A 27,138-nucleotide genomic window follows, 5' to 3' on the forward strand; every position below is an offset into this window, starting at 1 on the left:
CTTTAACCACTGAAAATTTCAAAGCAATTGGTCCAGTAATCAAAGAGAAAAGCGATTTCTTTCAAAACTTGTCAATGAACAAGAACAACAAAACGATCGTTATGCCCACTACGTGTCCAATAACAACAACTTAATAACAAAACGATCCATATCGACCATAGGTCCACTGCGTGTAGAATAAACAAGGAAATCGATGCTCGGGAAAACATCCGTTATATATCACATTTTTTTAATTTTGTAGAGGACGCGGACGCTCCACTAACGCGCAATCACTGCGCCGTGAAATGTCCAAGAATTCAATTCGAAGGCGTAAATCTTTAACGACCTATAGAATATCGACACCTCCGTATTCGCACTTGATAATACGGTTTACTCGGTTTCACCGGGGGATTTCCCATGTATTTTTTTTCTTGCTATCACGAGACGTACGGAATACTTACATTAGGCGATATTTCAGAAAGTTCGATAAGGGCGTAGCCTAGATAGTGTGAACAAGAAAACTTTGCAGAGTAAAATAAAATCTCTGAGTCTCTAGCCTATTAACTACTGAGCAGACATTCCGTACCGCATAGCAAATTGCACATGGGTTATTTTTCTTGTCTTTTTGCTTTGATGCTGTCAATGGGCTTTCACATCTGCTTTTGCCTGGTAAGTTAAGAGTTTATACGTATTCCTGTATTCAGGGCTGGTACCGGTAAATCGTGGCTATTTTATGTGGGACATAGCATGGCGGACATAACCCTGTAACCAAGGCACTTTAAATGGGGTCTTACTACTTACTGAATACAGCGCGAAACACCGCAAAGAGCGCAAAATAGCGCGAAACAGAAGGAAACCAGCGCAAAACAGAGGGAAACAGCGCAAAACAGGAGACGCAGTTATTACCACCTCCTGCCACGAAAGAACCATGGCGCCTCTCGCCATGGTTTTATGGCGCTATTTCCGGCATATTTAGGTTATGTACCGGATTATAGGTCATCATGCGAAATTTTATCTACCTTTTTGGTGCTCCAGAAGTATGTGCAGCAATATGTCACACAACCTGAATCCGCTACACACACACACACATACTATTTTCAGGTTGTGCGCCATCTTGGTGCACATACTTCTGGAGGTCCCTCTTTACCTAACCCTAACCCTAAAGCCAACCATATCCATATGGAAAATGTCCTAAATTATGGTACCCAAAATGTGTCACCAGCAGGGGCAACCTGCCATTACAGCATTACTGGCTACATACGTTGGTTTGTGTTTTTAATTTGCTGCCGTGGTACTCCAACTCAAAACAAGGTGCCCCGAACTCATTGCAAAATTTTTTTCTGCTTCACACTGTTTCCCTCTGTTTTGTGCTGTTTTCACACTGTTTTGCGCTGTTTCCCTCTGTTTTGCGCTCTTTGCGGTGTTTCGCGCTGTATTCAGTAAGTAGTAAGACCGCTTTAAATGTCGTGGTACCGGTAAGTAAATAAGTAAGTGTAAGAGTTTATTTTAATTTCCCAATACAACAAAACAATACATGGCAAAACAAACAAATGTACGGGAAATCAGGACAGTGGGCAAAATCTGAAAAAGATTTGGGACGTCCTGGCGCACGTGCCCACTTACAGACTTACCCCACTGCCCCAGACAACACATTGGAGTAAAACTAAAAAAAGAGAGACATGAAAGATAATTCGGGTGTAGATACTTGGGTGTGGATGTGGAGTTTCAACATGGAGTGTAATTTCTACTATATTCGTACAAGGAAATAAAGAGAATTGTAGAATGCAAACAAACAAGCAATGTACAATATGTAATAAAATTAATTTAATTACTAATGCACTCAACTAATAGTCTGCCGAACGATAAACAACAATAATAAAAGCATCATAAAAGAAAACAACAACAAGCAAAGTAAAATTGACGAGGGCATTTCACGCCCTGGCGTTCCAACTTCAGATTTAATCAAAATTCATTCTTTTTTATGGAATCCATCATCAAATATCTGTTACATTTGACGTTTGACTGTTTATGTTAGCCCCAGCTTCGATCACTTTTCCATGAAAAACTCCACGCAGGCCAGCATGATCTGATGTGATCTTTATCGTATCGGACTGTACCCAACAGCATCGTTTTGGTTTAAGTTTGTACGTATCTTCTTAGTAGGGTTTATATTCGTCCGGCTTTCCAAGTTTTTGTCCAAATATTTCTTACTCCAGTATTCCACCGTCTATATTTTACTTCCGCACCCGACGGCGGTGTTATGTAATCAATGTCCCGTTCTTGTTGTTTGTCTTAGGCTTCGTACTAGTACAAGGTCAAGTGAACCACATCTGATAACTCCATTTACTGGTATCCAGTTATCAGATCCAGTGTGATGGCAATCATAATCCCAACGCTTAGCATGATGCTCCACACTGCCGAGTCACAATTTTTTTTGTTTATTAGCCCAATATTTGGCACATGTAACTGATGATTAGTTACTGAATCATCTGTCATTCAAGATGTCTTTCATCATTTTTTCTCCCTTTTGGGATAAATAGGAAATATTATCTTTTATATCTTTCCACTCATATAACAGACAATCAAGAACCCATTGCGTATGATACCCGAATGCAGCCATTTTTCACCAGATCAAACTCAGGCGAGCTTTTACACAACAGATGATGGGCATAATTGTTGTATGTGTCCAATGGGAACTTATGTAGCAGCGGATTGCAGGTAGTTTCAATTTCATACATTTATTTTCTCGAACGAAATGAAAAATTGTAGAACATTGTAAAATTTACCTGTAATGTCGGGAATTTTATAGGATTGGGTAACAAAGTACGGTAAGTGTTAGGAGTTGTTGCGCTCAAATCTAGTACCTCTTCCCCCCCCCCCACAACTGATGCAAATGAAGTGATTTGAAACTCTTTTGACAATGACCCCCCCGGTCTTAAATTAGAAATGAATATCCTCAGAGCCCATTTTTAATTTTAACATTCGCCTCTTGTTTTGAAACCCTTGCAGGTTTCCTCTCACAGTTTATTTTATAATGTTAACTTTTTGATGTGTTGAGGGGTTTTCATTTTATGTTATATGAAACTTCATTATTCTTTTTTCTCTTCAATTTGCGTTTATATTTCTTTTTGCTGTGATGGCCGGGATGTAAGAATGTTGGGTTAGTATCGCCGAATGGAAAGTTAAAAAAATAAAATAAATTATGACATCTTACATATAGTACTTCTTATCTGTATATATCATTGTTTGTGTTAACCGGTGCTTTGTTTGGAGAAAAAGGCTCAAATAAGCGCCAAATATTAAAAAACATAAATAAATAATTGCTATTTTTATTTTTATCTATGTTTAGAACTGGAAACCCAAATTCAACAAATTGCGTTCCTTGTGAATACAATGATCACAAAAAAACATATGTGGATTTTGAACCACATAATCAAGTAAAATGCTACACAGATTCCACGGCATGTATGTCACATATGGTTGCTGTTGGTGGTTCACCCACTTCAAAGGCAAGGTATGTGTAATTTTTTTCATCTGATACCTTTAATCCGCTCTTGCCATGCTTATATATGATCTATATGTCATATTCATACTGAATAAATATGAATTGTATATATTTGATTCTAATATATTATAAATTTATATAAAAGATATTCTCAAAGTAGTGATCATCATATAAAATAACATGTACTTTACAAACTAAATCATTCAGATTATCAGTTTTATAATATAAATTTCAGGTAGATACTTATTCAATATTTTCCATTTTACGATCATGCATCATTTTGATTGGGCCACCCTATTGCGCTTCATTTGAATTACTTGATAGCACCTTCCCACCTAATTTTTATACTAATTCTGCTGTTGAAACTTTTTTATACAACATATTTATATGGCTTTTGCCCTGAAAAAGCTCTGCACAAGCTGCCAGTATTATGTAGTCAACTTCTTCATTTTTTGTAAGGGCCAGAATCTTTTCGGTTGGGCACTGCCTACCCAATTTAATACACCTTGGGTGGCGTGGTGGGCATGTGATTTGATCTCAAGGTGGTGCTCCCTAAGTATGTGCATCAAAATGGCGCACAACCTGAACATAGTATGTGTACCAGGTTAGGGTTCAGGTTGTGCGCCATCTTGGTACACATACTATACACCGGAGCGCCATCAAGGTTTTATTCCGCCTAACCCTCCAATTACTAATCCACTTCACTTTTAGTTTAGTTTTTCCACTCTTGTATTATTTATACATTCAGGTCCCAGCATTCAGCAGCATAAATTCTATATATTCCATCATAAATTTCCGTATCATAGAATTCTTTCATATCTGGCTGTTTTCACAAATTCTCCATAAACCAGTAATTGAAAATAGAGAAGTTTAGTAAGAGAGCAACAGTAATTGGTATGAAGTTGATTGTGTCATTGGCTGCTACACTTAGCCAAAATGGTAAATCTAACTTGACAGTCTTGCGTGACACCTCATCCATTGCGGTTAAAATATTATACATTTTTGCATAGTTTTATTTAATCTTGGTCACATCAATAATAAATATCCGAAGTCCTAATCTTAATCCGATGTAGAGTCAGATTCAGATACACACGCACAGGTGGTAGCGATGAATAAACAATATCAAATTCATTTTTGCAGGTGTGAGTGTCCAGAAGGCTATAAAAAAGTGTATATCAGATGTGAGAAGATTGTAAATCCAACTCAGAAAGGGATACAACAAACATCATCTAGCACCCATTCGACAGAAGCTTTCGTCTATACAAGTACAGCAGAAATGATAAAGTCTTCTTCCATTCACAGTAGTAAGCAACAGTTTCAACTCTCAATTTGAAATACCTAACAACAGTGTTCACTCTAGGGAAATTATGATGCGAAGTTGCCTCGCAGTTAAAAAAAAAGTGAGAAAGTGCCCTAGCTCGGCAGATTCTAACAAATTAGGTGCCTTTGCTTTCGTTTGAACTTTTTCAAATGCCATAAGTACCCGGAAAATGCGCACTACCTGTTAAAATACTAGGGCTGTTCTTGCACACATGATGAAAGCTTAACGGCCAATTTTTATCAGGCATCATGCCACGATTTGGGCATGAACGCCTCTCACATAACTGGTTTTCTGGTATTTCTGATTGGTAATATTGATGCAATGCTCTAATGCCTGGCATTGCCTAATGCATGCGTCACCGGAAAAGGCTTGTTCTATAAATAGCATCGATTTGAAGATAGAGAGAGAGAACAGAGAATTTATAATTTTGTCAACCAGAAAACACATAATATAAAAATAATAATAACAAAATAAGTGAATCAGATGCCTGGACTTGATGGTGGAGGAAGACATAGCCGACCTGCATTTATATTTACCTCCTATCGTGGTCCAGCAATCCAATACATATATTATCTCCAAGTGGATTCAAACTTGTGAACCTACACAGGGTAATCAAAAGTGTGATGGTATGTGAAGAAGGAATTGAATCAAAATTAAAACAAAATTGATTTATCGCATGTAGGCAATAATATTGAATCAAATACGACTACTTGATGCTGCAACAATCCAACACCACAGTAGCAGTAACCAGAGAGAGTGAGAAAGTGAAACATATTATATTCATGTGGTGTATTGATCTGTGGTATGGCTAGGTGGTGGTTTTTGGATAATTTGTGGCTTTTTTTTATTACACTCTTTTATCATTTGTCCGGGTATCAAATAAATTTTCTGAGAAATTTTATTTTATGCTTTTTGATGAATTATTCACATGAAGTCGACTTAGTTTTTTAGATTAGAATATTCGTAAACTTCATAGCAAAAACCCACTTCAATATGGACACGGCTTCTGTGATGACATAGCAATGAAAATGTGATCTAGAACTTGTATTGGTATTTTCTATGCCTGACTAATGTAATATGTCATTGTTTTCTGTATTTAATTCCAGCTCTTTGTATGTCAGTCAGTACTTGTTACGTAATTTGATTAAAAGAATTAATATTGCACAGATATGTATGTGTCCCTAAACAGTTTGAGATATAGAATGATATAACAAATAAATAAACATACAGTTAGTGCAGTAGATAATTTTTTCATTGTTTGCCTTGTTTTATTGGTGCGTCATATAATTCAAGCAGAAAATTTGTAAGATAGTGTCACATGATCTTCTTTCAATACAATGATACAAACCTATTTATCGCCCTAGACACACCATATTTTCAAGTCATTATTTATCATTGCATCATTCTTTTCTTGCTATATTTGAGTATTGTGATTTGTGAAAAACTTTAGATCAAGTTCTGTCTGGAAATTTTTCACATTGACTCTTGTTATTATTATCATTCTTGATAACGAAAACCATCAATTTTGACAGATTTTTATTAAATACATATGATAAACTTAAATTAGGACTAAAATTTCGTATTCAACTTGGATATTCGGTGTAATAATAATTAATCAAATAGGCTTATACTGGGTTTTCATTTATGCAGAGGTGTCCTCAAATATAACTGAAAACTTTTCATTAATAAAGCACATTTGGTGCTTTTTATTGACACTCCATGTTTGGAATCAGAAACTGTATCAATTTGTTGTGGTAATTGTTGTTGTGTGGTTGGTGTTACAAAACTTTTTTTTTAACTGGAACATGCTTGATTTCCTATATTCGACTATTGTAAAATATATCGTTTATAACGTCATCAGTCAAACCTTCATTTTCCATTCCAAATCCATTTGCAAGGATTGAGGAAGTTCGCACAAGTTTCTGCAAACCCCTTCTTAGAATGTCATCCTTGTTTTGACGCAAGATTATCACAATAAATGAGTAACATGCTCCATAGCTTATGACTAGAACTGTGATTGGTTATATATATTAGATTTATATTAATTGTATCATGTAAATGTAGTTTATTCAGTGACAAACACTAGCAAATATGACAATTAAATTATTTTTATCATATAATCTAATGTTATAGAGCTATAATTTCAGCATAATTTTTTGAAATAAGAACCTGTTTTTATTGATTTTGTACAAAAAAATGAACTCGTCATAACATCAATATCACTATCAACATCAATCTTACTGGTATAACATTTGCAGGTACCGGTACTGAGTTGAAAGAAAAAGATGTTTATCGTCAAACTACTGCTAATGAGTTTTCTGCATCTCCAACTGCCTATTTCAAACAAACATCCGATTCAACTGATGTCTCATTTGCAAACATGGAAGTAGTTACAGGTACATACTTCTAATGATATCAGTGCAGTGAAAAGAAAAGCATTTCTAATATAAAAAATATATATTTTTCAGCGATCTCAATTATTTATGAAGTATTTGTTTATATGTTATATGCATATGTTTAAGTACCCATTTATGTATTGTATATTCTCTGCACTGATAGGTATCATTATAACTTTACCGAACAATTGGGTATCGTTTAAAGACTACCGGTATTCTTTCTTATGGTGCAGGTATAGGGTGACCCCGAACAGAAAGAAACCAAGTAATTTTGAACATATTCTATAGAGAACGAAACTTGCGTGCAAAGCGTCCCAGATTACTGAAACTTTTGGGTACAATCATACACAAACAGATGTTTGTTAAATGAATTTCCTTTATTCTTGCCAAAGTAATTGAAAAATTAATGAGTTCTGTTATTCATTCCATTTAGAGTTCTTAAATTTCTTTATGGAGGGTCTCCGCAATATTGGCATATTGCATAACCAATTTACGAAATTATATTTAGTAGAAGGAAATTGTTTGATTATCAATATAGCTATCAAGTTAATTCAGTCATTCACTGTTATTAGTTAATATGCCTACCTTATCTAAAACTATTAAGTGATAGTAATAAGTAAGTTTACGATTTTGTTATTTTATTTACGAAGAACGTTTCGATTTGCTGGTATCTTACAATAATGGCTTTCTCTTTACTTATTTACCTAGGTTCACATAATTAAAAAGATGGAATGATTAGTATAATAAACAAAAGACTTTTATTGAACATCAAATTAACAGAAATTGCTTTGTTCTTTTATGCTCTGAAGTCATTAGTGTGTATTGTAAGTAGCATAATTTTTTCATAACCCTATTTTACAGTGCCAGTTTTGGAAACTATTACTGCTACTACTGTAATTTTAGCTGTTATTGGATTGACAGCATTGCTTGTTTGTTTAAACAAAAAGTATAATTGTAAGTATCATTCTTTGATATTTAAACCAATCAATCGCTAGTTAGTTATATCTTGTATTGTTTGAAGAAGTTAGACCATGATCTAACGAAAGCTCACAAATATACTCACTATTACGTTGAAAGAGATCATGTTACTTTTACAATATTTATTAATAGCAATATTTGACAGCTGTCTTAATTATACACAAGATGTTTACCATAAAAATTTAATCGAATAGGTATAAGTTTATTTAAACCCAATAATTAGCATAACAGAAGATAAAATAATTGAAGATGGTCATAACCTTAGAGAAGTCATCTTATACTCAACATATCATTAGGAAGCAAAATTATCACATTGCATCTATGAACTTTCTACCAAAACCTATTATGCTCTTTTTTAAACTTTTTTTATCCAGTATACTTTTTTGCAGGGTGTCAATGTAATGGAAAGGTTGCACAGGTGGGATTATTAATGTGATATGTTCATTAAATTCTGCAAAACTAGATAATTTCTGGTTATTACAGCTAATAAATGATTCACAAATAATATTCTTCAAAAGCAGCCGGGGGAAAAGGCCACCCCTTTTGAAATTTTTGGAAAGCGGAAAAAGTCGCTAATAACTTGTGGGTTAGCATTTTGCTACAATTGACGATTGTTTTTATCAGCGTGACATGTTATTTAGGCCGTAAACTCCTTACGTTGGTGTTTATTCTCCCCAAATCACATATTTCCTTCAAATTTGTGCCATTACATTACATCGATAATAATTACTTTATTTTTGTACTCTCACACAATTGTGACTCCATTGAGAGTTATTATAAATTCATCGCTGGCGGCGAGATGCTAATGACAAGTAAAGGAGTGAAACTGCGACACATATTTTTTAATTGAAAAGCGGCAATATGAAATAAAATATGAAAAATAAAACCGTAAAAAATAAAAGTTTTGATGTAGGAGGCCCGAGACAGATCAAAGCACTTATCTAGGCATGGTAAATCGCAAAATTTTGTGAGCCTAAGGCACACATTGTGCTTGGTCGGCGTTAGGAACCATACCGTCACTAAAATCGAAACACAGTCAATTGTGTGCAGGGTTTACGTTTTTATCCATTACTTCAAATTGCTGTTCAAAAATTTTAGTGTTAATACCCTAGTGTTTTAGATTGGAAACACGTATTTTCCTGAGTCATGATGATATATAAGATAATTAATTAAAGTATTTACAAGCAATTTTTATTGAACTAAAATGAATTTTACTCCACAAGATTTTAAGGCAGACTTAGGGATTTTTATAACGCTTCTATCTTAAAAATTATCTGAGTGGCAGCATTGCGATAGAGCGCCGTCAGTGTTGCAAGTACAGCTCAGATTTGTGGAATTCGCAAAATGGCAAAAATACTTATACTAGGCAGTTTAAAACACATTTTTATGCCACAGATTGTTGTGGTATTTTAGAGTAGTCATGCATTTATTTTGTCGACGCAACCGCAGGTTAAATTGGAGACAATTAAATTAATACAGCAAGACATTTTAAATATGCCCATATGGACATGGACACGGATTGATTATTTTGCGCAACAGAAAAATCATCATTATTCTTCGAAAAACTTGTTCCGCAGGGATTTTGAAATGATGAATATGTATTTTTGATTGTTTGTATGTATGTATTCAATGTATTTAATTGTACCCTACAGATTTTTTTAACGGCGATAATGAATTCGTAGGAAAATAAGTATCAAAACTAAATGCAATGAGGCATTTTTTATCTCATATTTTTATGTAAACAGATTGACATGAACCACATGGTATTTTAGAGTTGTAATGTTGTTATTTTGACGCAACTGCGAGTTAGTTCGACATTATATTGATATTGAAGGAGATTTTAGATTCTTGTAGCTGTCATGAATTGAATATTTTATGCAACAAAAAAGTCGACTCTTTTAACGAGTGTGTAAGCGCGGAGACTGTTTTAGAAGGGAATGGAAATTTTGAGGTTTTGAACCACTCTGCTGTAGATCATATAGCAGAGATGGTGAACTACTAACCCACGACCACGAGTCACAAGGTGACTTGTTACTTTATTTCTGATGACCCATCAAACTAAGATTAATTCTAAAAAATTTACTCATATTTTAGTGACAAAATCATTAGTGAAAACTTGGTAATAAGGCAATTGCAGATATATGACCCACATTCTTTTTATAATAGAATATATGTTGGTATAAGTTTAATTTGACTCCATAATCAGCATTAAAGAAAATAAAAACGAAGATTTTCTGATTACAAAATCAGGAAAGCTGACAAGGAGTGACCCATTCAACAGCAAAAGTTCGCTATCCTTGTCATATAGCTATGAATATCAGCCTTTCTTCAATTCATGTTCAATTTTATTTTTCAGATGTTTGTTCAACCAATATTAAGACCTGAAAAATATACCTCTGGGTAATCTCTTATACCTTATAATATTGATGTACTTTTATAGAGTTATAAAATTATAATGTCTTAGCAGTTGATGCATTAAACATCACGGATCTCTGATTCAAACTCCATGCCCCACCCCTCTACCCATGGTTTAATGAATTGGGTAGGCAATAGCAAAACGATAAGTTTCAAACAAAATAGCTTTTCCAAACAAAATAGCTTCTTACTTATCTTTACTTCTCCATGGCAGTTTGTATAGTGCCTTGTTCACAACACATTATTTTATTTTATTTTCAGTGTGCTCAAAGAGGAAAATTCTTCGATTTTAGTAGATGATATGTGAGATTTTTGAAATATTCCAATTGTACATTAAGTTTGAATAATTCATATTATCAATGATTTTTTCTTTGAGTCTAAGTACAAATTCAAAAAACGATAAATACCATACTAATCATTGTGGGAAATGTGCGGGAAGTGAATGTAACAAAACTGAAACAAATCAGTGTTTGTTAAGGATTTATCTTTTCGATGCATATTTGACCAGGAGTTGTAATTTATTATTCAGCAATTCAATTTTGAACAAAACGTTTTTTTTATGTTCAAGTCTTATACCGAAGTTGTCTACCGAACTTCTCACATAATTGAGCATTTTTAGTAAACAAATATTCCTGTTAAATCTCCACTAGACATATTTTTTAACAATTATTTTATGTTATTCATAGAACTGCTATGGAATTAGATACAATCGAAGTAAAAGTTCCGCCTGATAATCTTGCTGAAGCCTACAATGTTAATGAGTAAGTGTTTCAATTCAAAATGTGGTAAACTGTTTTTTTCAAACGTCCCTATTTGAATTTTGCTTCTCAGACATTGTCAGATAATTGGGATATTTTTCTTTGATATATTTATTTTTCCGATAGAAAGGATATTTGACCTTAATCATGGCTAGTGAACTGACAGACTGTGGTTTGAGGCCTGATCCTATAAGTATTCTATTTGGACTGCATCTGATTCTTCATTTTGCAGCATTAGCCCCATAAACCTTGGATATGAGAATCGAGAAGTCTTTATTCAAATTTTTACCATTATAATACCATGATAAACACTACAAATAGCTCTGTCTTGATTAACGATGCATGTTGATGGTGTCTATTTTTGCGGTAACTTTGTTTTCCACTATCCATTTTTATCCTCTTCAACCTCACAGTTGAAGGCACCAAAATATATTTAGACCAATGAGAAAAGTATTTACCGGACCCCAGTAATTTTAAAATTTTACATACGGATCTTTGGTAGAAATAGTTGGGTAGCTATGACCTAAACCAGGGGTGTGCGATCTTTATCACAAGAGGGGCAGATACAAGCTATACACCACTATTCAAATTTATTGTCAAACAGACTTTAAACGAATACAGTGAGAAACACATTTTTATAATATTCTGTATTTTGCAACAGAATTTTGCTAGCTAAATTTGCTAATATGACAGTAGCACTCGGGTACTGGTATAGATTTTGCTGCAAGTCAAAGAGATTGGAATTGCTCATACGTACCAGATTACCTCAACTAAAAACTCTTTTTGTGGGCACACAATTGGCAATTCTCTGCGGGCCGCATTTGGCCGGCGGACCTTAGTTTGCACACCCCTGACCTAAACCATAGCACCAGTCCAGTAGATATGAATTGTGAATCAGGTTTTCAATTTTTACAGAAATAATGACGTTAATGCACAACCTTTCAATTATTATGAAAATCGAGCAATTCCACCAATCCAGCCACAAGGAGAACAGCTTCAACGCAATGAAGTTGCAGATGTACAACCACGGCGTCTTACAGAAGTTGAGAAAAATCAACGTGGGTAGAACAATATCTCTCACATTTGTATATTTATAATGGACTCACTGATTTTTCACACAGCAAATATATATATCTAACTGAAACTTTTCGGAATTTAAAGACTTAAATTTTTGATACTAACAGTATATCGAATACAGTTGACGCCTTTTTTGAGTAATGAATACAAAATTACTTGATTTACTGTAGTACTTTTTTCCACGGAAAATCAAGCTATATATTTTTTTCTGGCTGGGCTTTTGGCTCATCATGCTAAGGCTTGGTAATACATTTCCGGTCACACACCTCTGTTTTTACCTTGTGCAGATTCGCATCCCGACAAGGGATATTAGGTATCTGCAAGAAAATTTCTTCCGCTATCAAGTCAATACATCTGAAACGAATAACTAGTTAACCTATAGCCAACATGGAACTCACGACTATGTGCAATAAATATGAAATTCTTTCTCATGTTGATTCAATTGTAAACTGTTTCAGGATATGATGTATTGATGGAGATTGCAGATGAAATTACATTATCACATTTGAGTAAAGTTGGTCATACATTGTTGAGGCAGAGAACACAAAGCCTTGAAGACATTCTTGGAAAACCGCAAAGTAAAAATGGATGTTATAGAATAGTTATTTCATTTTAATGTCGTTAACATTTTGTTATTCATTGTCACTTGTGCTGACAATTTGGTGAGAATCTAGTGATGTGTTTACAGGCTGGAGGTTTGAGTTAAATAGTAGTCGTAGTCTCGTTTTTTGTTTATATTACTAATTGATAAAGGTATCCATAATTTAACATTCATCAAGTCCATGCTACGAATAAATGGCTAACTAATCCCATACCCGCCCTGACGAGGGGCCATGGTTTGCCATATGAGTAAATCGTATTTTCTATCCCCGGGATAAATATATAAATCTTATCCCCCTAATAACGTTCTGTTAAAAAAGGTGGATTTTATTTAAAATAAACAAGTTTTCAGCTCAGTTATGTAACATGGTCAACTACTTAAAATACTCAAAAGAATTATGGAATATTTTAAATAATTTAAAATCATTTATCATCCTATTTCAGGTACTCATGAAAAAGCGATGGCCATCTTTAAAAGGTCTGTTCAGATTAATCCTACCTTAAGATTGGGAGAATTTAGAAGAATTTTCGAAAATTTCGAGATGAACTATCTTAGAGAAATCATTGATAAAAAATTATGTGAAAATGGAAGGGCTGAAGTCTAGTCAAGACTGTTTCATTTTTTTTTTGTGCCATATTTTTTTTACTTTTTCTAATTACTATTTTCTTTACTTGTTTTTCATGCTTATTTTCATTTTAGTTAAATAAAAAAAAAGTACTGAATATGTACTGAATCCATCATTGACTGTAAACTGATTTTCCACCTGCACAAAGCAATGATCTCAAATTCACAAAAAAAAATTAACTAAATCATCTATATTTCTCACCTAAAATAGGCCATTCCATCAATTTCGCAATATATTTAAACTTAATTATTGTGCTAATGGTATAAACTGGAAAAAACAACAACTTTGCTCACTCACTCATACTGAGTTTATGAGAATTTCTCATGTTATGATTGCTCATCATAAGACTCGAATCCTAAGTGCCCCAGCGTCATTTTACGCAGCTATTTCGCAAGGGCAATCCATACTTTTCCAGATTATAACCAGGACATTTGATGGTGAATATATTGGAATGGTTGTGATATTTGTCCTGTGTTCCACTTTTAAATACCTGTTTCACACTGCGTTCCTTTATTACTTATTGATTTTAATCAGTAAGTATGTTGATAGGTATTTGTCTGTCTGTTAGATGCACGCGATATCTCACAAAAACGAGATTGAATCTGCTTCAGATTTTGCATGTGCATTCATCATATGTCGTACCAGAAGCCTATTGATTTTGGATGAATTATGTCGTATAATAAGCGAGTTATTTATTAATTAGTGATGGGACACAAGGTGTCACTATGGAGTAAGAGCGCTGTTTTGGAGATCCCCTAACTTTCGATCGATAAGTCTTCGGTCTCTGACCGATATTCTCGTTTTTTTGGTTATTTGATTCACTAACCCAATTTCCGAAATACATATCGAATTGAACTTTAGTTTACAAATTTTTCTTCAAATGCACAAATTCGAAGCCATTGAAATCGAAACTATCATTCCCTTTTAAAAAGACTATTAGCGTTATTCAAATAGTGGATATCGGTGCATATTTCCGAATTATAATCATTTTACTTAATGCTTATTTTCATGTACTAAGTCATAGTTATTCAATAGTCCTTACTGTACATCGTTAATTCTGCACTTAGGCGTGGCCATTGCGGGATACATGGCAATAGATGATAAAATTTAGTTACTGGTATTCACTTTAAGTATGGTGCTTTTAGGTCTATTTTATTTTGCTTTTTTTAGTTTGCTTTTTTACTATGACTTGTTTTGTACTTGGAGATGATCCATAATTGGTTGATTGAGTGAAACAATGATTTAGTTCTCTTTTAGTTTTTTGAAATAGGTCGTATTTCCCCTATGACTTGGAGTTTTTTACTCAACATGATCCGGAAACAGGTGATTGAGAGAAACAGTGATGGGATTCATTTGACAGATTGGTCGTTTTTTATGATATGCATGATGTGCCTCTTTCTTCAATGATTTACAACAACTATGAAGGAGAATTAAGATACACTTGAAGTTGAAAATGAATTGCTTTGACCAAATAAATGCTCGATAATCTTTTCCATACTTCTTTTGGGAATGTGTGTGTCCGAATTCAGAAATGCAGTCTCAGTCACGACTCACGGGGATTCGTTCTACAACCTACTACAGGGTAGTGTATGCGCACTTGCTACAGGAAAATAAATGTACTCGCTAACCTGCAACGAAATATTGAAATGAATGAAAGGAAATGCGCTGTCATGTACTGGTTGCGACTTTTTTTAGTACTGCGACCAAGCTGAAGCTTCCATAGCAAAAAAATAACCCGTGAGTTGTTTGATTTATCAATAAGTTTCAGAGACGTAATGAAAATCCAGCATATAACAAGAGAGCAATGCTCAAATATATCGACACGAAAGTCGCGCATCGGGACCGATAAAATAAGGACTTGGACTACCGAGGCCGAGGAAAATACGGTCTGACAAATGGAACAAAAAAGCAGCGTTTCATTTAATTAAGAAGAAACAGAAAAATTCGGAGTGAAATACCATATCCCGTAGGACTCCGGAAAAAATGAAGTATTTGTCTTTCCACGAACTTAATCAAACGATATCAGTCACCTGATATTGTATAATTGTGACGTAACAAGGGAATACCAAGGTAAGAGCTTACTCGGGCAATTAAAATTTATTATCGATGGTTAATCTCTTTTTTTGCATTTCCAGGATAATGAATACGCGGGACTGCTGGTGATGAACGCAGATAGAACCTATGCATTTGGGGTATTACTGTACATTATAATTGTTTGTAATTTGTTTTTAAAGTCACATTTATTATTTTCAATTCATTTAGATTTTAAAATCATCCTGGCACAGTAGTTGACGAAGAGGAATTAGTTGTATCGAAGATTCCGGTTTGTTACGATTCTTAATTCTCTTGGGAATCTTTTATAAATAAATATGGATTTTTAAAATTTATATATATCAAAAACGAATTAATTTTTAGTAATTTTTCATATTGCTGTCAATTTTTCATGCTAAACGCTTCTAAGCGATTTATATGCTTCTTGCCAAACAGCAATTTTGCTCCTCATTTCTTGGAACAATCTCTTGTCATTCTGTTGGTTGATGAAAAATGCAAACAATACCTTAATTTTACTAGTAATCCATACTATGTTTCCTAAAAAAATGAACGCGCTATGACGAGTACCTGAAAAGCAAATCAAAATTAAAAGTGTATTCCTTACTTTTGAGACACCCTGTATATATACTGTATACAATTTCAGAGAAAACCGTAAGCGATGAAGTGAAAAATCAAAATCCGCAGAAAATCAAAAGGTATAGCAAAAAAAATAAATTATCAAACAAAGAGTAAAATAGTAAACTAATGTATTATGTCAAAATATTATACAGATTAAAGCAGATGTCAAGGCTACACTTGCAAGCTTGATCGATCAAGTTGAGATGATGGAAGAAGTGTGCTATTCAATTTATGTGAAAATTGAAGAGCAACCAAAAATTTCAGATATTATAAAGTTTTAAGAATAAAATAACTTCATTTAATTGAAAATAATAGGTGACAGATTAAAAGTCCCGTGTCTGACGTCATGAATTTTATGCTGAATGAAATCAGTCAAGATGCAGATGATAGGTCTGGATATGTTTTTCCATTTAGTTGTTCTCTCATATGTATTTTCAAATGGACCTCACTGAAATTCATGAGCTAAATGGATTCTGATCGATGACTTTTTTATCCATGTAACTCTCAGTACTACGATATCTCTCAAAATAGGCAGTTGGATGGAATGATTGGATTGCTAGTTTCAAAGGATATTTCACACTCTTGCTCATACACACACAATCAATCAACTTTCAGTCTGAACGTAACTTCGGATCAGGGCGTTCGATTCCTAAAATTTTCGTGAACTTATTTTTAATTATAATGAACCATTACTAGCCTTGTACCTTTCTTAATTAATGTTTATATTTTGTAATGCACCATTGCTATTCTTATAGGACACGTAAGTGGAGCTATGGATCGTTTTGTTATTATTGGATACGTCAGTGGACATAACGATTGTTTCAATATTATGTTGTCGTTCTTGTTCTTCTTCTCCTTCGTCATGATAAAATCGCCTTCCTCTTTCGTCGAATACTGGACCAATTGCTTTGTAATTTTCAGTGGTCAAAGATAGATTTTATACCAGAAAGCTATTATTTTTACTTACTTCAAATATTTCTGTGGATTTCAGGAGATTCGTTTTTTATGTGTCAGAAGAAAAAATAGCGGCACCTTGCGACGTGTCCATATATTTGAGCATAGCTCTCTTACGTTGTTCTTGTTCTTCGACACGAAATTTTATCGTTATTAAAAAGTCGTTTTTCTCTTTGATTACTGGACCAATTGCTTTGAAATTTTCAGTGGCGAAAGATTTATTTTTTCGCTGAAAGGCTATTACTTTTATTTATTTCAAAATTCTCTGTGGACTTCATGCGATTCGTTTTTCGTGTGCGAAGACGTGATTAGAATAAAAAGTAGCGGCACCTTGTGGCGATTGCGGCGAAAGCATATCAGCAGAGAAACAACTAAGCGACGGGGTTTCCCGCGGACATGTAAAAATCATTTGCGGACCGGCGGTTGGAACCACTGTTCTAAAATACTTATCGAATCCAGAATTCTATTCTATTTTTATAGTTACTCGTGTTTAAATAGTGGGAATTCCCCACCACAATGCACGATTCAAATTTTAAAAAAGCTAAATTGTAGCCTAAATGTATAACTATCTTTGTACAGTATTTAATTGGAAATGTCCTGATCATTGGATTATATTTAACCAAGGCAACGAGATAAAGAATTTTGACGATCAACTTTTTGTCCTTAACAGTTCAATATTCTCAATTTAACCACTATCAAATATAATCAAGTACGAGTCAGTGTGTTTATTCTGTGCGAGATCCAGTTTCTATTACACAATCTTGATGTTCTGTTACCGGTTTTATCGTTATATACCTGTCCAGTCTTGGCCTTGCTCGATATGTTTTCCACAATGCCTCGCAATATTTCGGCCAAATATGATTAACTGTCTTTACCAAATGCGGCAACTTATTTTGATTTTATCGTCGACTCGAATACCACCGGCACTCGACCAAACTTGTGTCAATCATGGCAGATAGGATCGTCGACTTGTAGAAAAATAAGTTAATTTTTTCGTGAGTGCAAAATAAATGTCACAAAATGCATTGTTAACTTTGTATTCTCGGAGAAGGCATGTCATATAAGTACGGTACTTAAATTTATCGCACATAATGTTATAACACTTAGGCCGTGAAATGATTTAATGTAAAATGAAGCATGGATTTCTAAATATCGTCAATAAGTCGGCTTCAATAATTATTATAAAATGCTAACTAACTAGTAAAGTCTAATAATGTTAAAAACGGTGCAATAAGTCTTCGCGTCGTGAGGCAAGCGCGAGTATAATCAAACGAGAGAATACCCTCGTCGTTGATTAATAAATTAGAAACTCGAAATGTTTATTTATTTAATACGAAGGTCGATTTAAAAAAAAGTCAATTATCGTTTCATAAATATCCGTATACCAGTGTCGGTAATGATAAAATTGATCCCAAAAAATTGGGACGGTTAATTTGCGAAGGTGATAAAGGAAAATCAAAGCTAACACAACAGATAAAAATCAGAATAAAATTAATTTTAATTCACTCCTTGATAGTTGTCTTTAACATCTGTCGCCGGCGTGTAGTACTGCCAGAAATATGAAAATCAAACTTTGATGTCCCATTCGGAAAAGAAGTGGATTCCATTGGTTGTTATGATAGGTTTAAATGCGTGAAAAAATATCGCAATTACGGGGTCATTACGTAATCGATTTGGTCGTAATTACGAAATTGATTTTTGTCAATTACGTGCAAGCCTATATCTACATAATAGAGAATTGCCTGTTCGTAGCAGTTTTTATCCGCATATCGCGTGTGGGGTACTTTTATTGCTGCAACATATACTTAATACGTTTGGGATTATGACCTGAAGTTAATTTTTAACGAAACGACTAACATCGATCGATTTACCAACAGCAATCGGATACTATATATACACGAAACCGGGATATTATGGCTCGCTGTAATTGATTGAGGATCAGACTTAAATATTTATATTAAGTATAGTATATAAATAGAAAAAAATATTAGCATTTGAATAAAATGTTGGGAAAGTATGGAAAACGATGAACTTGCTGTTGTTAATCTCATCAAATATCTTATAATTTGAAAAAAGTTATTGTGATAATCTTCAAGTGAATTGTTTTAATTGCTTTTCTGCTGTAATCGTGTCAGTATACAAACAACTAATATATAGCCTCTGGCAAAATTAGAAAAGGTGAATTTAGAAATGGCAATGCACGGGGCAGTATAGAATCTTTGATGGGTCTTCTAGGGCCTTACTATAGTCGTAGTACATTGTAGTTCATTGTACAACTACGAACCTAAAAATATAAAATACATAGAAGGACTATTTACTCAGGCATTAAATGACATGCCTTTCGGATACAGCACTCAAACCAAACTTCTTAATAAAACAATCGATGTCTATTATTTCCAAAATAAAATTCGCATGTCTTCTTACGCCAGTTTTACAATCGCGCAATATGTGGGTAAAGCAAATTACATCATAATTTAACATGAGCAGAGCTATTTTGTCAGCTGCTACGTAGTTTTTAGACTAAAATTACAAAAGTATCTTTTAGAATGTCGGAAACGGCGGCACGAAATCTGCAATTTAGCTAAAAAGCGAAGTTGTCGTTCGCCAAATGATTATGACGTGCACCGGTTTTCGTCACCCTTGCAAAAATTGAAATTCAAGCATGGACTAATTATAAAAACGTTACACTTTTTCGGCCCCTTTTTTACAACCTGTTAGCAATCTTATAGTGACGTCAAATTAGCGACATGCGAACAGTTCTAATCCATGTGATTTATGAATTGCTATCATAGTGTCCTTGCTCGAAATATGACTATTTTGTCGGTACTCCCGTAGTATGTGAACCAAGATGGCGGACACCGGAACGTTGTATGTGTACCAGGTTAGGGCTAGTACCCGAACTCGTAATAGAACTAAAATAAGGAAAATTGGAATAAAATTATGGCCTAACTCTAACCTGGTACAAATACTGCGATCCGGTGTCCGCCATCTTGGTTCGCATGCTACAGGAGTACCATTTTGTCGACATAAAAACAGCATTATATATAGAGAGATTAGATTATTACCACCGATATATATATATGTGATTTGTCAGTGTAAATGCTAACACATATTACTGCTCACTCAATGTTTTGTTCACCAATTGCTTTATTAAGCTAAGGAATGAAAATTTGCACAATATATATAGTATACTTCACGCATAGATAAGTAGCTTTTCATCACAGCACTTGCAAAAATTCAAAAAATCAAGAAGCATGGCAGACTTTGTTGCCTCTTTTTCTGAGGATATAAGACGTAAAGCAGAAGAAGTAAGAGAATTCATGAAAACCAGGGTACTAAGACCACAGGTTTGGATGAATGTTAAAGGTGTTCCGGTTTACTCGATGGAAACTGCCAAATATGCTTATGAGAATTGGACCCCTCGCAAGGGTGACGTTTTTGTTGTAACTTATCCTAAATGTGGAACAAATTGGGTTCGAGAAATTGTGAAACAAATATATTTCATAAGAGACCAGAAATCGATGGATATCATGAATGAGAGATCAAACAACCCTTTACTTGCTGCACAAGAGATATTTGATCAAGGTCCACCAGCTAAACTTATAGTTGCTGATTATTTTCCATGTCCCCGAATATTTTGCACGCACCTTCCAGAGGAATTGATGAATTTTAAGAAAATCGAAGAGATGGAGGCAAAAGTGATTTACGTTTATCGAAATCCTAAAGACATGGCAGTGTCTTACTTCCACTTTTTGCAAAACACTCCGTATGCATCCGAACTTGAACATCTTAGACCTAAAGACTTTGAAGAATTTGTCCGACAATTGATAAAAGGTGAAAAATGGGATTCTACTCCAGAAGGAGAATGGTATCCTTATCATATTGAAGGCTGGTTGCAACACAAGGGTGAAAACTGTATCAAGTTTGTAGCATACGAAGATTTGAAAAAGGATTTTCAAGGTGTCGCTCGAGAGCTGTCTAAGTTGCTTGGTGTGGAGAGAACAGATGATGAATTTTTGAAAATAGAACAAAACTGTTCATTCGGCCAAATGAAACGAAAAAACGTAAACACATTTTTTAGGAAAGATGAATATGTTTCGTAAAGGCGATGTTGGCGATTGGAAAAATTATTTCACTGAAGCTCTCTCTAACGAAATGGAAAATAAACTCAAAGTAGAAATGGAAGGTATCGATATCACGTTTCAGTATGAGATAAATAACGAAAAAGTCCACAAAAGTGAAAAACTAGATTGCAAATTGTAATATGAACGCATTTGCTGATAACTTTTTGCTGATTGAGAAATATGTTGCTTTTCATAATAAATTCACTTATTCCGTACGAATTGCCTCTTATTTCATCAGAGGCGCATATAATTTTAATTCCTCAATTTCGTGCAGAGTCTTTATTTGAAATTAAATTGGCTCTTGAAGCACGTTTTTCTTCGTGAACAATTTTCTCATCGTATTCTCTAAATTGATTCTTGAACATGAGGTAGTGCTATGGGTCTTTCTGTCAATTCGGGGTCGTTGGTACAAGAAAAAAAACTTTTTGCTTTTGCTACTTGACGAACTGCTTTCAATTTTGTTATTAGTTAAATATTGGGGAACCTCTTAGAACCTCAACTTGCATACGGTATATTCAAATCTTCCCAAAGTCTGATTTCCTGGGATAGCGTGCCTTTATTTCGTTCATCTCAACTACCACAGTGGAAAAAGTATAGAAAAAGTGGGGACCCCATTCTGCGTGTCTAGTATACCCAATACTATTTAACGTGCTAACGCGGAGTAACCCCAACTGACTCTTCAGAGGTCAGTGAGCACAGAATAGATTGTAATGCCAAATGTTCGTATAATATTGTAAATTTGCACAATCGAAATGATTTAAATAACAGATAACGCTATACACTTATAATCGCAATGCAAGTATACGTGGTGAAATCAAAGTGTAACTAACAAAAAACGACAAAACAAAGACGATCAATCAACACTTGAGCTAGGATGGGAAATACGTCATCAACTTTTTCGCATATAACGTTGCACAAAAATATCATAAAGGAAATGAATTGAATTGCCGACCTTGTTCCAGAAAAATAACATGCACTTTCAACAATAAGTGGTTAAAAGTATTAAATACACAGTAACTATCAATATGTACTTGCTATTGCTGCAATAGACTCTCTTACTAATGGGATTGTGCATTATTTATTTAAAATTCGGTTGTCAATTTTACTATCGTCTCGTTTATTTTTGTATTCTTGTTTTGTACCAGCGCTTTTTTGATAAATAAACGACGTGGTAATTATTTAAGTAAGATTTACGGGCATAGTTTTTATTAATGATTTGAGCCCTAATGTGGCCCGAGTGTGGTTCACCCAGAGAAACCGGAACGTCCACTCATCTTTCGGGGGGCCACAGTTTTTCTCTGCTCTGAGGTTTTGACTAAACCATATCGGTATTTTAATCAATTCATGAACTAATTATTAAGTGAAACAATGAATATAGACATAAAAATGGAATTCTGGACAGACTTTGCATCAGTTGTACATGCGGTAGTGCTTTCACCGAATATCAGAGGCCCGGGAGGGTTAAACTCGGGTTGAGTTTTCGCAATCTCAATCTATGACGGTTTCTTCGGAAATGATCCATTCAGTTTCTCATTACATACATAATAAAAAATAACGACAATGGATTATAACTCCACATTGTTTCTATTTTTTTGGTAATACTGGCAAAAATCAAACTGCAGCGCTTCCACAATACGACACAGAAAATTAGGTTTGCTCTCACACGCTGGTTTCTTGCATCACAGTGACCTGACTCGCAGCGCACTCTCGATTTATCACATAATTATAATTCTGATAAGGGTATTTTGGACCGTTATGTATTCTATGTTGAACGAAATCACTCCTAGTCCTATTGACTATTAGTAAATTTAGATTGAAATTTTAAAAAATAATTTTGAACACCTTTACTGTGAAAAAACGAAAGTGCTCGATATGCAAGAAACGGAATTAATCGTAAACACAGCAAAAGATGTGGTACTTTGAATTTCACACATAAAGACTGGAATTACACCTAGTAGTATATATTTACGATTAAACACACACTGTGAAAATTTCGCTATAAAATAAAAATAGGTGTTTTTCGTTTTATAAAAAGCGATACGGCGAGATACAAGTTACGATTACACAGAAACGACTTCCAACGTATTTCGCTCTTATATATATATAAATATGCAAAACACAGAACAGAATGCAATACATGTTTTAATTTTGACATGATATTTTCAAGCAAGGCAGAATGAAAGAGTCGACCACTACAATTCACAATCTGGAGCTCTGTTTTCATTTACTATTTCGTTATTTATCTCATATTGAAACTCAATATCAACTTCTGCCATTTCTGCTTGAAATTTTCTATCCATTTCTTTAGAAAGAGCTTCACTGAAATAATTTTTCCAATCGCCAACATCGCCTTTACGGAACAAATTCAGTTTTCCTAAAAATGTTTCTTTGTATTTTCTTTTCATTTGGCCGAATGAACAACGCTTTTGTATTTCGAAAAATTCATCATCTGTTCTTTCCACATCAAGAAACTTTGCTATTTCTCGACAGACCCTTTGGAAATCTTTTTTCAAATCTTCATAAGCCACAAACTTGATGCAGTGTTCACTTGAGTGTTGCAGCCAGCTTTTAATTGTCGAACAAACGTTTCAAAGTCGTTAGTTCTAAGATGTTCAAGTTCGGATGCATATGGAGTGTTTTGCATAAAGTGAAAGTAAGACACTGCCATGTCTTTAGGATTTCGATAAACGTAAATCACTTTTGCCTCCATCTCTTTGATTTTCTTGAAATTCATCAATTCCTCTGGAAGGTGAGTGCAAAATATTCGGGGACATGGAAAATAATCAGCAACTATAAATTTAGCTGGTGGACCTTGATCAAATATCTCTTCTGCAGCAAGTAAAGGGTTATTTGATCTCTCGTTCATGATATCCATCGATTTCTGGTCTCTTATGAAATATATTTGCTTCACAATTTCTCGAACCCAATTTGTTCCACATTTAGGATAAGTTACAACAAAAACGTCACCTTTGCGAGGGGTCCAATTCTCATAAGCATATTTTGCAGCTTCCATCGAGTGATACAGAACACCTTTAACATTCTTCCAAACCTGTGGTCTTTGTATCCTATTTTTCATAAATTCACTCACTTCTTCTGCTTTAAGTTTTATATCTTTGGGTAAAGAAGCAATAAAGTCGGCCATGTCAGTGACCTTATAAATTAATATGAACGAAGTTGTTACAGAATATAAAGTAATAATATAATTCACAGCCTTCGAAGACAAGTTATCTATTTTATTTATTGATTTATGTTTTAGGAATTATGAAATGATATTTAATAAATAGATTAGTTATATTTTTAAATCCTACGAGTTGTTAAAAGTACATATCTATTCATTGTCCAAATTCCCAAGTCGTTATTTATTCATTGGACGTTGTTGCTTCGATTCGTCGTTTTATTAACATTTATTTAGTTGCTATCTAAGTGAAAAAAAACTAATTAAAAGATAAAATTTGAATAAAAAATACTTTACAGCTATTCTTGCTTACAAAAAACTCTCAATCCGATGACCCTGACCATGCGTGCGATGTGATTTATTAGAGCTGCTTTGAATCTTATAAACTGAATTTTACGTGTAACCGTACATGCAACTCATGAGGTATAAAATGGAAAATAGACTCTTTTCACACATATATACATATGTTTGATAAATATGCCAAGGGTTTTAAGTCACGTTTTCAAACTTGATTTTTTCTTATTTAGCAGACTTGAAGCCAGCAACAACCTGTACACATTGCACTCAATCTTCTCTTTGTATTGACGTGACAGTGTCCAAGTTTGCTATTGATTTGCTTTTGGTGACAAATTTCGAAAGTGAAAATGTCAAATCTGATAGAAATAAAACCACTGGTCACGTTCCCAGCATATTTCATGACGTAACTTAGTAATATAACTGGATATGTGTGTTGCTGAAAACCGTTTATTAACCACCAACTGAAAATATCCTAATCGAAATAGCAATTGTGGAAATCATGCCCATAACATTTTTGTCATTATTTCGTAATCGAAATCAATTCTGAGTATGAGAAATACTTAAGACATTGCGTTCTATCGATACCTGCCTGATTTCGAAGCAGTCCAAAAATTATTTTTGTAATGCTATCAAGCTAAATTCAAGCAAATCAATTGAATTTCATATATATATATATATTTAAATTACCACTAGGCAGTGAGGCGCTCGACCATCTATCTGGCATATAACAAGTGAGCTACAACAATGCTCAAATATATTGACACGAACGTCGCGCGCACCGGAACGATACAATAAGGACTTGGACTACATAATAATAAACGTGCATTTGGAACCTATGCATTTGGGGTATCACTTTACATAATACTGTAGCAAATGTGGATTGTAACTATTAACCCCTTCATATTAATATCATGTATTTTCCGAAATTAGTCATTTTATTATCACAACAGCGATAAAGCCTTCGTTCTATGTAGCCTTCTTTGTGAGCGACCAATTTGATGACGCATGTTTTCGTTTACGCCGAGGAGGCTGAAATATATTGTGCTTCTGATACCATTCTGATTTTACTGCATTAAGAGTTAAGAGTGTTTTCAGTTTATCTGTATCCGGATTGGATTGCGAAACATTTGGCATTCAATACATTGTGTGCTTTATTGACCTCTAATGGAGACCAGATCGGGGTTACATTCCATAACATGGGAATCGAATATATACCTATAGGGCCAAACAAATTTCCTATAATATAATCATTTGTAATTTGTTTTTAAAGTCACTTTTATTATTTCCATTTATCTAAATTTAACTGGCACTGTAGTTGACGAAACGGAATTGGTTTGTGTCGAAGATCCAGGTTTGTTGTATTTTATTTGTTTTGTTAGCACTGGCATGTTCTGACAAATAAATGACCAGAATCAAGTGGAATACACATACCGGTATACAATTTAGGCTCCCGTCGAACCTCATCGCACTGAACAGTTGAAATTAGGAGCCCAATCCTAACTTTATAAAGGGGGAGGTTATTTCGTGCAAGGTTATGGAAAAGTAACCTCAGATACTAATACCCCGAGTGGAAATATTCATCCGTTTCTCAAATTTCAAACTGTAATGAAATGCGGATAAACGCGTTTGCCAGCTGTTTTATTTTACAGAAATAGAGATAAAATATACCTCGGCGCCATATCGAGGTTGTCCGTAACGAATGATGATAATTTCAAGCGAAGCGCTGCAATGAAGTATTCTTTGTTGCAAATTCATCACCTAGCTAGTGAAATTCGAACACGCTCTAATTTTATCTTTATTTATGTACATTTAGCCTACGGCCAATCTTCGATTCATCTGTAAAACCGAGATAAATTTTATCAGTCACGCTGATATTCAGCTAAAAAATCCTTAGTTTATCATAACAACCTAAGATATTTCAAAGCTATAAGCAGAAAGCATATAAAAATGCTATCACAGATACACCCAAGCGTATGACATCTGTTTAGATATGAGTTTTCAATCAAATGCACTGATATCTATAAGACGCAACATCGGCAGGTCCACTAAACCTTGTATCCGCGCGAAGTCATGTATGGTGGCCCATCGTTGTCACGCGTAAAATTGAAAATAAAAATAGGAAATAAAATAAAAAACCGAAAATAAAAAAATTGTTGTAAAAAAACATAAAAATAATTTAAAAAAAAATTAAAATTAAAAATAAATAAATAAATAAAAACGAAAAAAAAAAACAAAAAAAAAAAAATTAAAAAAAAAAAAAATT

The 27,138-nt window shown here is 34.1% G+C and overlaps 1 protein-coding gene, 1 long non-coding RNA gene and 2 pseudogenes across 2 annotated transcripts; 3 read left to right on the forward strand and 1 right to left on the reverse strand.

Moving 5' to 3' along the window:
• The first annotated feature begins 234 nt into the window (after nt 1-234).
• On the forward strand, nt 235-15,148 carry LOC120332123 (uncharacterized). Its single transcript, XM_078119117.1, has 13 exons — nt 235-648; nt 2,558-2,697; nt 3,329-3,493; nt 4,625-4,788; nt 7,064-7,201; nt 8,063-8,155; nt 8,569-8,597; nt 10,536-10,579; nt 10,856-10,897; nt 11,281-11,355; nt 12,268-12,410; nt 12,888-13,007; nt 13,474-15,148. Exons 1-13 carry the CDS (start codon nt 583-585, stop codon nt 13,632-13,634), a joined length of 1,380 nt encoding a protein of 459 aa, XP_077975243.1. The 5' UTR covers nt 235-582; the 3' UTR covers nt 13,635-15,148.
• A 547-nt stretch (nt 15,149-15,695) lies between these two features.
• LOC120332131 (uncharacterized) lies at nt 15,696-17,193 on the forward strand. Its single transcript, XR_005568070.2, has 3 exons — nt 15,696-15,847; nt 15,918-15,978; nt 16,478-17,193. It is a non-coding gene; the product is annotated as an uncharacterized LOC120332131 (long non-coding RNA).
• Nucleotides 17,194-19,694: 2,501 nt separating this feature from the next.
• Nucleotides 19,695-21,994, forward strand: LOC144431258 (amine sulfotransferase-like; annotated as a pseudogene).
• Nucleotides 21,995-21,999: 5 nt separating this feature from the next.
• Nucleotides 22,000-26,450, reverse strand: LOC144431260 (amine sulfotransferase-like; annotated as a pseudogene).
• Nucleotides 26,451-27,138: the final 688 nt, after the last annotated feature.

Source organism: Styela clava, chromosome 13 (assembly GCF_964204865.1).
Source record: "Styela clava chromosome 13, kaStyClav1.hap1.2, whole genome shotgun sequence".
NCBI classification, from domain to species: domain Eukaryota; kingdom Metazoa; phylum Chordata; class Ascidiacea; order Stolidobranchia; family Styelidae; genus Styela; species Styela clava.